The sequence below is a fragment of the Poecilia reticulata genome, chromosome 2 (assembly GCF_904066995.2).
Source record: "Poecilia reticulata chromosome 2, P_reticulata-male-v2, whole genome shotgun sequence".
Lineage (NCBI taxonomy): Eukaryota > Metazoa > Chordata > Actinopteri > Cyprinodontiformes > Poeciliidae > Poecilia > Poecilia reticulata.
This window is the reverse complement of record NC_088831.1, coordinates 3,393,741-3,410,336: the sequence shown is the minus strand read 5'-3', so window position 1 is coordinate 3,410,336 and position 16,596 is coordinate 3,393,741. Positions and strand designations below refer to the sequence as shown.

At 41.1% G+C, this 16,596-nt stretch overlaps 1 protein-coding gene across 3 annotated transcripts in view; it reads right to left on the bottom strand.

Moving 5' to 3' along the window:
- Positions 1 to 1,223: 1,223 nt before the first annotated feature.
- Positions 1,224 to 16,596, bottom strand: part of LOC103476823 (receptor tyrosine-protein kinase erbB-4) — a 282,377-nt gene continuing 267,004 nt past the window's right edge. For all 3 annotated transcript variants that reach the window (XM_081614884.1, XM_081614889.1, XM_081614885.1), the window contains exons 24-27: positions 13,043 to 13,140; positions 12,553 to 12,723; positions 9,829 to 10,114; positions 1,224 to 9,322 (exon numbers count right to left, since the gene is read on the bottom strand). In XM_081614884.1, coding sequence (XP_081471010.1) covers positions 8,487 to 9,322; positions 9,829 to 10,114; positions 12,553 to 12,723; positions 13,043 to 13,140 — 1,391 coding nt within the window. In that variant the 3' untranslated portion in view covers positions 1,224 to 8,486. The remainder of the gene's footprint in view (positions 9,323 to 9,828; positions 10,115 to 12,552; positions 12,724 to 13,042; positions 13,141 to 16,596) is intronic.

The following is a 16,596-nucleotide window of genomic DNA, read 5'->3' as shown; positions in this document are numbered from 1 at the left end:
CAGTGCAGCAGAACACCCCCTTCTATCCTACATTACTATGGTGGAACTAGATGTGCTTGCTAATTGAGTCTCAGTGCTCAGAGGAGATGAATAGAGGGGATAAAAAGGAGAAGAAAGTGAGGGGAGGGGGGCTTCTGTTCATAAACAGTGTTTACTTTAAGCAAGCCGTTGCCTTATTAGTATTAATAGCAGCGACTTCAGAAAGCTCGTATTCTGCCACTGGACAGTTTTGTATTATTTATGATGGAAATGAAAGCCAAGCTGCACTGGAGGAGCGCTGCATAGCAAACGATGTTGCCGATGCCAGTTTACGTAACCGACGCTTGGGTAAACAGCGGATTCAGCGCAGCAGGAGGAAAACGAAACGAAAGCAAAACGCCGGGCTGAGGCCAAGTCTTCCTCCGCCGCAGACCGTTTGATGCCTGGTCTTCATCTGCTGGTCCTTCTGAGCATCAAAGCGCGCAAATCTCGTCTCCGGTCCGACTTTTCTGCGGCGGGTCAGAGGAAGCGGACCGTGGCGTGTTTTTAACTGTCATCTGTCGGGTTTTATAATTGAAGCTCGAACGTCGGCGCGTCAGATGGGGAAGTTTGAACCCGGACTGCAGCTTCTCTGAGATCAACATCCGGAGGAAACAAATCCACCTGAAAGTCAGGGCCAAGAAAAAAAACAAACATACATTTTCTGCCAAAATTAGAAAAAAATGAATCGCAGCCTCCGTTAGCTCTTCCTAGCAGTGATGCACGGCAGTGGACAGGTGATCACTTGGGCTTGTTTTCCAGCTAAAGGGATTTAAATGATTGATTGATTTCTCACGAACAGTTGCCGATTCATGGATTTTGTTAATAAACTCCCAAAAGACATTTCTTCATGTCTTTATCATGAAGAAATTCCAAGTGTTTCCAGACTCTACTTCCCAAAGTTATCAGAATTCCTCAAATCTCCAAAAGCAACCCGTCAGTCATTATATGAAGAGGACAAATAGTTTTTTTTACAAAAAGATTGGTTTAGACAGCTGCTTCCTACGTAGAAACAAAGTCTTTGCTCTTTGTATTGTATCTTTGTCTTATTATCTGTAAGCAGGAAAATACCTTTGATACATATTTTCTATTCTTCAAACAGACTTTGCTGCAAAATAAAACCAAAACATATTTTATCTGCGCCCAACATTTACAAAATCTGAGCACACGTGGAAAGAATCACTCCAAAAATGACCGCAAAACAATACGGAATCAATCTTTATTTATATTAAATTAAAAATATACTTTTGACAGATTCATGTAACAAACATGAGGAAGGGTATTTCTCTGATATAAAGCTTTGGGTGTGATTTCGAAGGACTTGAAGAGAAAGTCACCAATGACGATGCTTGAGAAGAGGAGAAAGTGTGGAAGGACGAAGACGAGAAGCTTCTCTCCTTCACATCACCTCTAAAAGCATGCAAAAAAAATGAAAAGGGAAACAAAGTGGTAGAGAAAGATGTGCTCTGCCTTTCAGGGAAAGGATGGACTTAGACTTGGCTCAGTAAGATATTTAGTAGAAACTAAGCAGAGCAAGTAGCACTGTCTAGGTTAATTGGCAGCACTGGTTTCACAGTTATGGTGCTAAATAAAAGGAAAATATGTTTGTAAGTATGGGTGGGTTAATCTGGCAGGTATGAACTGAAATATTAAATTACACATATTAGCCTGCCTCCATCACTTTTGTAGAGTTTGAGTGTTTACATAAAACAACAAAAACAACAACAACAAAAATCCATGAGGACAGCCACTGAGGCCTGGAGGACGGCCACCGAACAGTTTTACATGATAAAAAGGTCAACAAGCACTTTGAAAATCAAATCCCCACCAGTCCAAAGATACAGTCACAGAAAGCAAATATGTACGTCTCTTTTTGTACAAGTAGTGATAAGCAGGAGAAAAAAACAGAGTCGGAGAAAAGGCCGATGTAAATTCAAAGCGCCGCCTCCTGTTTTATGTACAAATTCACCATGTCGGCCATTACAGTGCTTTAGAAAAATACTATTCACATTTGTTGTTGTAGTGTGTGTAGATAAATTCTGGAGGATTCCCTCCCCAAAGATTCTGTACAGTTACACTGATCTGGTATTTTATTGTGGAAAAGAGCGCGTGACTTTTCATTTATGTGACAAATTGTGCGATTAAAAATCAAAGTTTGGAGCTAGATTTTTACAAACATGTTAAATAATGTACAGTGGATGAACTACGTCTTTGATGGCATGGAGAAAACATACACACACTTACACACACACACACACGCGCACACACACACACACACACACACGCACACGCACACACACACACACACCCAGATCTCTCTTGAAATATTTCAGTCCCAGTTTGTGCTGTCTAACTTGCTGAAATATCAGTTAAATTTGTTGTACCCTGGACAACAATGTCAAGGTTATTCCCATCCACTTTAAGCAAACATTATTTACAACCAATCATACTCTGGTTTATTCTGAATGGAAGAAAACCAGCCAAGAAATGACCTTTGCTGTGTAGCTTCAGGTAATCAGCAGCATGAAACAATGTTTTCAAAATCAGTGTTTATGCCTCCTTCACACTTACAGTACATGGTCAGACTATTAAATAAAAATAAATAATAAATAAAACCTTTTGTTCACACCTGTTTTGTTTTTTTAAACTGTCTGTCGTGCCTTCTGGGCATACTGTACAAATTCATTTAAATAATATGGTCCAAGCTCAGAAAAAGGTTATTAAATCAAATATAAGTAATACATTGAACTGTTTCTCAAATAAAAAAGAAAAAAATATATTTCAGAACATGAGACCTATGTAGTTTCAGGTCTTCATCGCCTTCGTTTAAAATTGGTGCATGTGGAAAACGTTTCGCTAAATTCATAAACAAGCACAGCTGTTTGCCTTCCTGTTCATTTCACAACACAAATCTTTGTCTTCCAGTTTTCATATTTACAGTGCAAATCAGTTTAGATGGAGAAAAAGGTACAATAGCTTCAGTTTATCTGCTTATAAGATAAGCACATAAAGTGCTGTCATTTTGTGGTTTAAAGGAAAAGTCATGAATATCAGCCTTTCAGTTTTCTGTCGACAGATAAAACTGATAAAAATATTAAAAATACGTGGTGGTCAGCCATTTTTACGTGTACACAATGTAACATGACCACCATTTTTGTTTTTCTATCCCTGAAGCAGAAACTGTTTTAGATCACCTTCGTTAAAAGATTTGCCCAAGTTAACAATATCAGTGAATTTGTGAATACAGATTTTACACAATATATCAGTTTGAATGGACTCTTTCTTAAACGCGACAGCTGTTCCTCCCATTAAACCAAGTTTGACCAAGTTTAGAGCTGAGCAGTATGACCAAAATGTAATTTCATGGTCTCTGACAGTCATTTGCTCTGTGCTCTTCGTACAACGCGGGGATCAATATGACGCTAAACGTACATGCTAGCACAAGGCCAAACTACACGAGCGTTTGTGTAGTTTAGGATCTGTCAACTTCACACATACATTTGTATATTGTTTTTTATAGAAATAAAAAGTATTATGAGGTACTTCAGTAGTTCTTTGTCGATGCAAAAATGTGACGCCAGCTAAAGTGCCTTTTGGTGAAGACTACTTTAGGCAAAGATCTGGAAAACAACGTTAAACTAATTCACATACATAATTAGTTTCGTAAGAAACATGTTCAAGCATCTCTAAAGAGTTGGTGTTTTCCACAAAAACTACTATTTGAAGACAACACTGACCTGTGTTTTTTGTTTATTTGTGGACAATGGCCTAGCTAATTGATCATATAGCCCAGTATAAAAGTTATTTGTGTCCATCCTTTGTGTGTTCAGGATTTTAATGGCAGCAGCCAAAACTGGTGAAGGCTCAATTTATGCAGGTGCTAAAAAGCTATTTTGTTTGGAACAAGGCAATGTGCCTTTGAGCTGCGGCTTAAACAGTAACATAAAATTAAATTCACTATATAAGAATTAGGCCCGAAGAAAACTTAGGAAAAAAAAAAAAGTCTATCCATGAAAACAACAGATCGTATTTCGGTTTTCCATGCCAGCAGTACTAACCAGGTTTTCCAAAAGAAACATCAATCTGTGCCAGATTCACATACATGCGAGTATGTTCTAAAATAACAAAGAAATCTGTCCGAACAGAAAAAATCTGCCTGTAGAAACATGGAGGTGCCTTCTGGGGCTCCCCATTTATTTGTGCCAATGAAACCAACTGCTCAAAAATATTTTGAAAAGAGATTTTTGCAACTAAAACAACATAAAAAGCCACACAGAAAGCTACATAAAAAAAAGACACGTGTATGTGTGGCCTTGGATTAAAACACCCGTCAGTTTGAGGGCTGTTTTGCTGCTATGAGTCACCCAAACGCTTCGGCCACAGCTGCAGGTAACACTGCCCCAGATCAAAGCAAGATATATTTGAAACGTGAATCATCAGAGCAGCAAAAGAAGTAATAACTTCCTTCACAAAAAGAAATAAAAACTTTTTCATCGATGCTGAAAGTCCAGCAGGGATCCTAAAAGACCACCACGTCGATGAAACCTGGACTGGGTTCAAATAGAGCCACTGTGTTTTTACAATGAAGTTATCCTCTTGGTCTAATATAGGCTACTTTCCTATGATTTTTTTAATATGCATTCTGTGTTGTTATATATTTTGCCTTTGCCTGAAGTTTATCTAAGTGCAAACAAAATCAAGCATGTCTTCATTTGCACTCATCGTCTCTTTTCTCAGTTCAAAATCCTGGAACTGAGTTTTGCTTCCTTTGCTCTGCGTAAATAAGCCGAAATGCGTCATACATTTTTTACTTTGATTATAAATTCAGTTTCTTTTTCATACAATTAGAGTTCTAAAAGTGGCTACAAGATACTGCTTTATAAATTAGTCATAATCTGGTAATATTAAACATAAGAAACAACAACACTGGAACAAGAACATTTCTTAGGCGGGTAAGGCAACACCTTCGAATGGGTTCTTTCCTGTTGAACTCTTGAACGTATCACTTTCCTCAAACTCATGCTTAAACATTTGATTTCTTAAGTGTGAAACTAGCAGAAAAACATGTTGAATATTTCAGTGGGACAAGATGGAAACAGACAATTTCTACCCGGGTCTCTGATCAAAGCGGTCCGGGGAAATGAAAAACGTACGCAGCTTTTACATGCGCATCGTCAAACCCTTTCAGACTCGCTCCAACATATAAGGAAGGTAAATAAGAAAATAGCTCAGATGGAGTTTTCCACCACATGAAAAAGCAGTTTTAATGCTGAGCAATACAAAGTGGAGAATATTAGACGTTTTAAAACTTTTAACACCAACAACATTTTTCTTCGTTGGTGGCAGTTTGCCCGAAGAGGCAGCAGTGGCGAATTTAACGACTATTTTCTTGAGAGGAAAGATTAATCAGTACTTTTTTCACAGGTATTCTGAACAACACAGGGGGACACATTAAATGACGCCATGAACACACGGAACAGATCCATGGATTTTGGCTACAGGCTGTTTTCCGTTTACGCCAGAGGGTGGCATAAATAAATGACATAGATCAATCAAATGACTTATGGAACTACAATAATGTAAAATGTCAGCGTCATTGGAGCGTTTCATCGTTTTGATGGAAAGTCTTTCCAACAAAATGCTAGAGCTAATTTTAACAGTATTTTAGCTTTAGTCTTCATTTCCAAACTGAAAACAAATGTGAAAATGTAATTGTAACTACTAATCATTGTGTTGGATCATTTTGGCAGCAGTTGAAATAATAAGGTAAAATTGTGGTGCTTTTATTGTGTATTTAAAACAGAAAATGTGAAGCTTTCACCACGTTCAACTTCGGCTCTGATCAAACAGCTCTGTTTCAGTGGGTTTCTTTTTGGACTGAGGCTATACTGAATAATTTAATAAAAATTACAGTTTCTGAGGGAGGGAGACCAACGTTATATTAGAAAAAAAAGAAGAAGCAAAAACAACCATACAGATACAGGTTACCTGGAGTACCATACACATTTGCTAGCGCCCCTATTAAAGGTGTAAGGTTTTAGAAAAATCCAACATTTTATCTATTACAAATTTCAGTTTTTTACAAAACTACTTATGCCAAACATACAAATAAAATAAACACAAAGAGTATTTCCACCTCATGTTCACTGTTGAATACGGTGGAGGACCTGTGGTGCTGTGGGCTAGGTTCTCTTCCAAAGGCCCTAGGAGCCCCGTTGGACTGCATACCATCACCCACAGGATGTTTTCACAATAAGTGTGGAGGCGGTTATGTAAAGGTTTTTTAAGGCGTCCAGTCCGAGTCCAGTCAAACTAATTCATGTATTAAACCAAAATTAAGCAAATTAAATACTTAACAGGTAAATGTCCTTGGTCCTTTAGGTGTTAAAAATTATGTGTCAATAAAGAAAATTGGAGTTGGAGGAATTTTGTGGTTCTTGGCTTTATGCTACTGCTGATTATCATAACTTTGTTTAATAAATCAAAATTGTCATATTCATAAGGTATTACTTAGGAGACACTTGGTGAAGAAACTTATGTCTGCACATAAACCTACAGAAACCAACTGAAGATGGAAGCACTATTGGTACAAAAATTTCAAATTACTTTGGTAAAAATGACAACATTTAAAAAGAAAAAACGTTCTAGTGGAAAGAAGAAGTAGACATGGTTTGGTTACCGGTGTTGAGGTTCATCAAGGCGTTTGACCTCCCACCATTTTTAAGGAGATGTTAGAGGAAGTGCTGGTGTGGCCAGAGTTTCTGAAGTGTGTACAGAGCTTCAAGTTACAAAGTAAAGACATAGTCAGTCATGTTGCTAAAGCTAACTAGCTAACTGCAACTCTACGCCACCTGATAGCTGGTAAGAAACCACAACAGTTTGGTGAAGATAGGTTAACTTAAAAGAGTTTAGGGTATTGGTGTCCTAGGAGTAACGTAGTCTACGTTACCCATGAAACGGCTTCCAGAACGTTAAAAGAACATGGTTGCCATGGTTCCATCAACATTTTGAGACCAATTCGATCCATATAAAGTGTTTGTCAACAGATCCACCGTAAAACCGCGTGTTCCTGAACTCAACCAAGCAGATTTGCAGGGACTCTGAAATGTTTCACGAGATTTGTTGCCATTGGCCCGTTCTAAGAGCCTTCAGTTAACCCTTGGATTCTCATGTTCCGCATGTCTGAAGGCCTTTGTTTACGCCTGCTGCTGGTTGATAACTGTCAATTACACTGCGGCTGATTTCTGCAACTTGTTTTTCTCTCGTTCTCAAAGGGGCTCAGCTAGCTTGCTGAAACACACACACACACGCGCACGCACACACACACACACACACGCATCCCAGTCACACTGATGCAAACCCAGATCCACACATTAAAAAGTAGTCTGTGCTCTGCTGGTGCTGCCTTCTTCATTCCTTGAGGTCTTCATTAGTCGGCTTGTAGGAACCTTCCCTCATCCTCCCAGTAGATGTCTGACATTCTCTCGCCCTGTGATCACCACTTTTAGTTCTGACCCTTTTCGGATGATCTTCACACACAATTTGGCTGGATGCAGCAATTTCCATAACATTTTCTCCTCAAAGTTAGCTTTGCGGTGTGAATGGAAAACCAGTGTCGAAAATGCAACTTTTCCGCACTGGAACCAGTGTATAGAAAAGTAATAACAGTGTACTTTTTTGTTCCTTGATGATTTTGATCATAATCTCCAAGTTTGCAACAAAAAAAAAGAAAAAAAAAACAAAACAGTTGTTGCCCAGGAGATTTTCAGGCGATTAGTTTACAGTTTATGGTTGAACTACAAATAAAAGAGATCACTGTAGTTCTGGCCATCACAGTATCACAGTAACAGTAGGATTAGATGGGTTTCACATATTCAATGGAAAATTCAAGAACACGCAGTATAATCCGAAAGGCAAAAACACTGAATATGACTGATAAGTCTGTTTCTGCTGCTCTCTCCAAAAACTAAACCAAACTCTGCCTCAGTTTCTCACATTTCGCTTTTTTTCATTGCAAAACCTGACTAATTTTTCTTGTTTCGGAATCTATTGCTCATCTTCTGGCTTTGTTTTTTTTTTCTTTGCTGGAAAATAACAGAAAACCTTTTGTTTCTCTCACAAAAGTGACACTGAGGTGGCTGGCAGTGAGTTCATGTCCCCAGAGCTCGATCCTTTTAAGTCTGAGAGTTGTCCGCCAACATCACAGAGTGCCTCCATCTTTTGTTGCCTGATCTTTGTTGCCATGGCCATCTCAATGCGTTGGAAGATAGTCCCTATCTACAAAAACGGAAATGGACTAGACTGGATGTAGGGAAGGTGTCTGAGTTGGTTGTACCTGTCCAACTCCTTTGGATGTTGCTACAGCAGATGGTGCAATCTCTGGAAAGAGTCAGGCGGGTCTTTGACACCACTGATGGTGGAACCAGAAAGGATGTCTGGGTGGCAGGAGGCTAGAGCTGGTGGATGATCTAGACCACAGTGTTTCTCTGCCTGTAGGGTGGAGGCGGCAGAACGGTGCCGGACTTCATGGCAAATTCAGACATGTACTCAGAGTTTTCAGCCACTGGGGGCCGTATGTGTCCATTCTGCTTGTAGAAAAGCTTGGCGTTGGCGGGGCCTCCCTGCGCCCCGTCAGGGGCCACCTGTAAGGAGGATTTTGGAGGCAAGCTGTGCTGCCAATATTCAGGATTGTCAAAGGTTACCTTGAGCTTCTTCCCGCTGGCCTTCCCTGACGTATGCCCTCCATGCTTCAGCAGGCTGCCGGGATGGGAGGTGGTGTAGCTCTGGTAGGCTGGCAGGCTACCATGGCAAAGGGTGGACGAAGTGGACAGGGAACCTGATTGGCTCACCTGGGCTGGAGCAGAAGTTCCTGTTAGGCTGGGAGGGATGGAGCCACCTGGATTTCCAGGCGGCCCTACAGGTTTGATGGCGTTGTGGGCATGGAGGATGTGAGCTGCTGGAGCATGGAGACAGGGCAGGCCGGCCGGAGACGGCTGGGCCGAGGATAGGGGGTAGTGGGGCAGACTGGTCTGAATGGTGAGCGGGAGATGGGAGCCTGGCGTTGACCCTGAGATGGAGGACGGAGGCATGCTGGGTAAGGGGAGACCGTTCCTTCTCAGGGCTTCTAGGCCCAGCTCAGCAGGACTGTGGAAGGTGTTGAGGTAAAGGGGCTCGTTGATGTACTCGTCCTCTCCTTTGGACTGACTGTTGGGCGTGCTGTGGTAGCCCGGGTTGTCCAACGCGTGGATCTCGCCGTTTTTACGTCTGGATACAAACGGGTTCTCCTCAACGGGGTTCAGGTACTCTGCAGCACAGATCAGAGGGAGAAGACCATTAACTCATCAGACAGACAGACATGAAACCAAAGGAAAAGGAAATATGAATGAAGGGAATCTAAAGGAAAGAGATGAGTGACTAATGAGGGTTAGCAATGGCGGCTGCTGAGGACCAGATGGGCAGGACGCCAGCAGTTCTTTGGCTCTGGAAGCGCCATCTGCAGGGGTCAGAGTGGAAAAGCAACGACCCTCCTCCACTGCTTCCATCGATCTCGCCTCCACTCAGATGCGTTTTGCTTGGGGCTTTGTTGCATTTGAGGCAGCTCAGGAATCAGGAAAAGGCCTGGTGCGCTGAGTTATGATCAAAGGCAGAGCATGGTTCTGTGGTGGGAGCTGACAAACCGCTGTTGATGCAAACTCATTCAGAATGTTAATCAATAAAGCCAAGATGAAATGAAGAAGTGAAGCATGCTACGGCGAGGCAATGAGGAACAGCATGGAAAGTCCCATCATGCTTTGCTTCTGCTTCTAGTACCTGAGGAGCTCTTGTCCTTCATGGCCGTCATGTAGCCGTCCTCATCGGTGTCCCCTCTGGACGTCCTGTCCCCCAGGAAGATGGTGGGGTCGGCGCTGTACCTCTGGGCCCCGGGGTCCTCCGCCCCGGCTTGGCTCTGGCTGCTTTTATGGAGGCTCCCGTTACAGCGCTGGTCCTCCAGAACCGGGCCCTGGCTGCCGGACGCCTCCTGGTTCCCTCCACCATGGGCCCCCACCAGGGGCCCCTCCACTGTGTTCGGGCCCCCGTCCCGATAGCCAAACTGGTTCTGAGGGAAACATTGGCATTCTTAAATGGTAGGAACACAGCTGCTTACACTGCAGGTTAATAACTATATTTAAATGTAAGTTGAATAACATCCATCCATCCATCCATCCATCCATCCATCCATCCATCCATCCATCCATCCATCCATCCATCCATCCATCCATCCATCCATCCATCCATCCATCCATCCATCCATCCATCCATCCATCCATCCATCCATCCATCCATCCATCCATCCATCCATCCATCCATCCCAGGTTCTATATTTAACCCTTAACCTCTGTGGGAAAACCTCTAGTAAACTCATTGTGATCGTTTATATTTATACTTTTCAACCTGATTGTTGTTGTTTGGTTGTTTCTGTTAAACTCTGATGTGATTTTAACATGTAATTCTTGCAGGAAGCCTGAAAAGCATAAACCCTTTACAAGTTTTTCTGTCTTCCTCCATAAGACGTCAGTGATGGTGAAAGGCGGTCGGCCGAAGACGCAACTTTAGCACTTTGACATCAAAACAGAACCAGAACCCAGAAGAAAAGCTAGAACATGACACAACAAACAGGCCTGTGTTCCGGTGTCGGCTGACCACGGGCTGAAGGCTTCCTGCACTGCATCAAGCACTGAACGCTAAGCAACAATTACAGGAGCAGAGCAGCAAAAGACAAGAAGACACAGAAATGTCCTGTGGTTCTGTCCGTCCTCCTCCTCCACAGCCAGCCATTATCTGCTCCTCTCTGCTGACCATGGAGGCAGAGCCACGTTTGCAGAGGTCAAACAATAACTTCAGGATGTGACTGGACAGTTGGAGCAGAGCTGCAGTCCTTCACCTCCAACATGCAGATTGCATGAGAAGCAGAGGCATGTTCCTGCAGCCCAAGGTGCATACTGCATTAGCCTGCTCTTATTGTCCATTAGCAAACGGCTCGGGCCGTTTAGGAGGGGAAGCGTTATTTGCTTTGGAAGCTCTGAACCATTCTGAGTCCTTCTAAAGGACGGTGGCTCAGGAAGATCAAAATACAGAGATGGAAATCTTCAGAAATGAAGACATTTGGTGGAACAGCCAATATTTTAACTCACCCAAATGATCTAGTTTTAAGTTTTTGTCTGTTTGTGAAAAACTTTCTCTTTAATGTTTTTAATGTAGGAAAGTATTTGTCTTGTGTATTTGCTTTCACAACACATGATGCAGATGAAGCACATTTTCAGGCTAATAATCTGAGTACAGAGTGTTATCAGGCGTTAGCAGTCCCTCCAGGTTTCACCACAATTCACAAAAATCAACAAATCCCTGCATTTTTTTTCCACACTAATGAATTATTTTGAGTTTATTGCAAATGATCCAAAATGGTCCAAAACATATCAGTGCTTATGTAACTCTGACCAGACTGATGCTTTTTCATTCGCAGTAGGAACTGTTTTTAAGTGACTTCTTTACTCTGCAGGTCTGACTCAGTGTGACGAGACAAATAGACCAAAACATGGTGAAACATTCATTTGTGATGTTTTCTCATTAACTTTGGGCCACGTTGGTCTGAATGCCTGTGTGTTTTTCCATAACAAATGGAACAAATGTGTTTGTTTGATGTTCTGAGACATTTGGGACAAAAGGGAAAAACAGAAGAAAGCAGAAGGTAGAAATACTTTTCACACCTTTGATTGCTAAAGGTAACAATAAAGCACATCTTTAATTTTGCTGGCTGTGGCATCTCTTAATGTGTGTTCATTGTTTGCCAAGAATTTGTCCATTTTATGATCATATCTAACCAATAAATAATGACATGGTGGAGTCAGTGGGAGTTTTGGAGACTTGAAGTTAAATCTTTAAATATCTTGTTTATTTATACATTAAGAACCACAGACTCTTCGGGGCGAGATTTCTTTTTACTCTCACTCTATATTGATAAGTTAAACCCCGTTTTAAAAACCGCTTTAGTTTATCTTGAGGCACAAAATACCTTTGAGATTTCTTTTCAAACTACATCAGATTTAGGAAACAGTTATTTTCAGATGATTGTTGAACTTGTACAGTAAACGGATGTCAAACTGCATGGTTTAACGGTAAAATGCTGTAAATGTAACCTTTCTGCCTTCCTCTGCGGCAACTTAAAGTTTTATGAACTTTTACAAATTATTTGCAAACATCACATGTTATGAACTCATCAGATGAAGCAGTAATAGAATATGTTGTATGCTGATTATTTACAGTTAGCTAATGTTATCTGTTAAATTACGTGTTGGGGTTATGATTTAGCTTCCAGTGAACAGAATTAAGCTGTAATATGTTACAAGTTCTGGGTTATGAAGTTACAGTTTGCCAGACCTGCCGATCCGTTCATTGGTGCTGAGTTCATGTCTTACTGTGGAGACATGAACAGTGAAGTGATGTTTTATCACTTCACCAAACTGAAGATGTTTTGCTGAACGAGAGAAGTACTCTTACTCGGTTGGAGTCAACGCGGGGCCTTAAGGAACCCGACGTGGCGGCCATGTTGAAACCTCGAGGCACCAGGTACTCCTCGGCGTCCATCAGGTCGTCCAGGTCCTCCTCGTCCAGCAGGCTCTGGAAGAACTTGCTGTCGTTGGGGCTGGGCAGCTTCATGCGGTCGTCTCCCTAACGCCCAAACGGAAACAGGAACGTTTACTCTTTTGTCAACCTTAAATGTTTCTCACATCAACTTCTAACGCCAGGAAAAGATAACAAAAGTACGTTTTATTTATTAGACAAACTGCCTACCAATCTGCGTATCGGTGTATAAATGTGTGAGCGTTTGTGAGTGCGAATGTGACTCTAGTATAAAGCACTGTGAGTGGTCAAAATGATTGGAAAAGCTCAGTCCATTTACCATTTACCATTAAGGAGACAGTAATCTCCTCCTAAATCCGGTTTGTAAAAATAGCCGTCATCAAATAAGTCCAGGCAGTGAGCATACCTGGATGACCAGGTACCGCTGGGGGTCACGGGCCATTCTGCAGAATTCTGCAGCCAGTTCCTTGAACTTGGGCCTGCTGTCAGCATCGATCATCCAGCCTGCAGGAGAAAGCAGGCAACAAAGAGAAGCTCATAAACATCAGAACGGATGAAAGAGAGAAAGAGCAAGAGAGAGAGAGAGAGAGATAGAGAAAGAGAGAGACCATCTGCTGTTTCTTTTACTTTAGCCTTCCTAAAGATTCTTCACCATCTTTAATAAAAAACTCGTGCTGACCTTCTCTGGCTTTTACAGCCCTTTCATTGCAGCTCCTCTGCAAATTGGGACATGTAATTTGGGTATTTTCACAGGAGGCACCCAATTGTCCCCCAAATCAACTAAATTCATTTCTGGATGCAAGAAAAAACAAAAAACAAAAAAATACAACCTCTTTTTTAATTTTCCTCCTTTATAACTTCAACCTTCATTTCACCTCCGAATGCCGGTTGAGCAGCGGCGACGCTCTTTTTAATTGAGTCCTGTACAATCGGAGAATGAAGTGTGCTGCTCAAGGCCATTGAAGAGGCAGATAAAAGGAGGAGTAAAGCATATTTCTGTTTTTACTTCGTCGTTGAGTCCAAGGTCCGTGTTTCTCTCTCTCCCTTGGGCTCCAGCTGCAGTAAACACAGCTAATCCCTGAAGAGAAAGCGAAGCGGCAGGTGGTGACTGGGCAGAGCTGCTGATTTCACTGACACAACCTCCATTACTTCCTCTACTACTCTGACTGCTGAGTATTACTCAAGAAGAAAAAAATACAACAACAAAAAAAAACCAATGATAAATGATTGAAGGTGAATAACTCCTCTGGATACGCGCATCGCATCAATTAAAGGGAATCTGATGAGTTATAAATTAATTTCTGCTGTCGTAGAAGAATTTTTGCTCATCTGTATTTCTTAATTAAAGCCATATGTCAGAGATAAAAGAAAGTTACACCTTTCATCCAAAAAAATAAATAATCCAAACCATTATATTTATTTACTTAGCAGTGGACTGGGCACACTTTCATTAATTTGGTAATAGTGGAGCTAATGTTTTGTTTCTTGTGTTTCATGTTTTTGCGAGCTTTGAAAATGTTGACTGCATTTAGCTTTCCCTAAATTGATAAATTTGGATAAATTCTAAAGCGCTAATTTGTAAACTTTCAGGTGAATGAAGTTCGACACCTGAGACAAAGAGTTGATTGTCGATTGTTGAGAATTCCTCAAGTAGCTAGACGCTTACATTCACGTTTTTTTTTTAAGTGGATGAAGACTGTTTACATGGTAGTTCCATTTCCTCTTTTCAAGTTCTTCCTCTCTTGTTTTTTTAAAGATGACACAAACAACCAATTCATCAAACAGATGAAAGATATCACAAATATGAACTAGTACGAGAGTTTTGTCATGTATTCCTAATGACATATGGAGGGTATCATCATGCTAAGATCTGCTAAGATACATGTGGATATTGCACTTTAGCATTAGCTTCTCCTAAAAAAATATGTGGATATAGCACTTTAGCATTAGCTTCCGCTAAAAATATGTGGATATAGCACTTTAGCATTAGCTTCTGCTAAAAATATGTGGATATTGCACTTTAGCATTAGCTTCTCCTAAAAGAATATGTGGATATAGCACTTTAGCATTAGCTTCTGCTAAAATATGTGGATATTGCACTTTAGCATCAGCTTCTTCTAAAAAAACATGTGGATCTAGCACTTTAGCATTAGCTTCTGCTAAAAAAAACATGTGTAGATAGCTTCTGCTAATTGCCATGTTGTTGTATCGCTTTAGCATTAGCTTTTGGCAATTACCATATTGTTGCGCTTTAGCATTAGCTTCTGCTAAAGAAACATGTAGATGTAGTGTTTTAGCATTAACTTCTGCTAATTATCATGTTGTATTGCTTTGGCATTAGCTTCTTCTAAAACAACATGTGGATATAGCACTTTAGCATTAGTTTCTGCTAAAAAATATGTGGATATTGCACTTTAGCATTAGCTTCTGCTAAAAAACGTGGATAGAGCGCTTTAGCATTAACTTCTGCTAATTATGATGTATTGCTTTGGCATTAGTGTCTGCTAATTACCATGTTGTTGTAGCGCTTTAGCATTAGCAGAACTAATGTTTATGACTAGTGCTCTAGGATTAGTGCAGCTAACATTTTAGCAAGCAGTGCCCACCTCTGGCTTTATTAATATCACTTTGCTGTAGCATAACAAGAGTGGATCAAACTTGATTTTAATTGTTTGGACAACATTCAAACTACTTCACAATGGTTTCTGCTATTCAGATGAATTAATGAGGAGGTGTTTAAGTTCACGCTCAAACCTTCAGGCACAGAAATATTATGTTAAGCATGTTGTGATTTGACTGGGATTTTTTATTTTTAAAAAGCATTAAAACCATTTAGAAGAGCAGTAATGTGGTGTGCATAATAGTCAGAGGTTCTAGATGCAGGAAAACAACCAAGCTGGGTTCTGATCTTTGACGTTTGACAAGAACGAACATCAGAGTCATCAGTCAAACATGCTGAGATGTGTTGGTGTTAAAAAGCAGCACTTTGCTCATGTGCTGCTTTTTTATTTGGAAATCTAACCTACTAGTAGGCCAGGCAGACATTTTAGTGGATTGCACCATTAGTGCATATGCTGATATGTTCACTGTTTATTTTTAAGTCATGGTCGTTTTATAGAATTTGTTTGTGAGCTAAGGTGATAAAGTTCTTAAAAGTTTAGTAAAAAGAATCCATCGTCACCCCCCCCAAAAAAAACAAGATATGTTTTAGTCGGACGTTTAGATAAGTTGGTTAGAAACGCTGCAGGAAGCCATGCAGAGGAAAACCGTCGACTGATTCAGAAACATGTGGGCTGGGAAGACTGAATAACTTCTTGAATAAAAAAATTACTGTATTTTTGTGATCATAATATTGCTGAAAAAACAATTCCGTGAATCAATTAAAAGGAAAACATCAAACAAAAGTAGGTAAAATAAAAAAGTGTGAGAAATAGGGGAATGAAATGTGCTGCAGGGCTTTCAGACTCTGCCTGGGTCCAGTCAAACTCATTGTATATCACTAGATACTCCAACTTTATGTTGGATCAGAGCAGTAACTGTCTGAGTTTACCTTCATGAGCATTAAGAGGAACTTTCTGGTTTCAGAAACCATGCGACAAAAGCCCAAATAACCAGAAACACATTTTGTATGGATTGATTTTTTTCGGGGCGTTTCAGACACAGATGAATTCAGACCGGGTTGAGTGATGACCAGACGGCACGGGGGAATCCGGCCAAGAAGCCGACGGCTGGCACAGCCTGAAGCATGTCCTGGCAATGTGCGTCTGGAGCGCTTCCTGGAAATATGGGAGGGTGGATCAGTCGGCAACCCGGCCCAGAAGCACCGGGGTTCTGGAAACAGCCAACAGGGTGGCGGCAGTGGGATCAGATGATGCAGAGAGAGACGGGGCTTTGGATGGGCGGTATGAGCTGGAGAGACGTTTGGGGGTGAGGAAGCGTGGCGGTCCAGATGGAGGACGG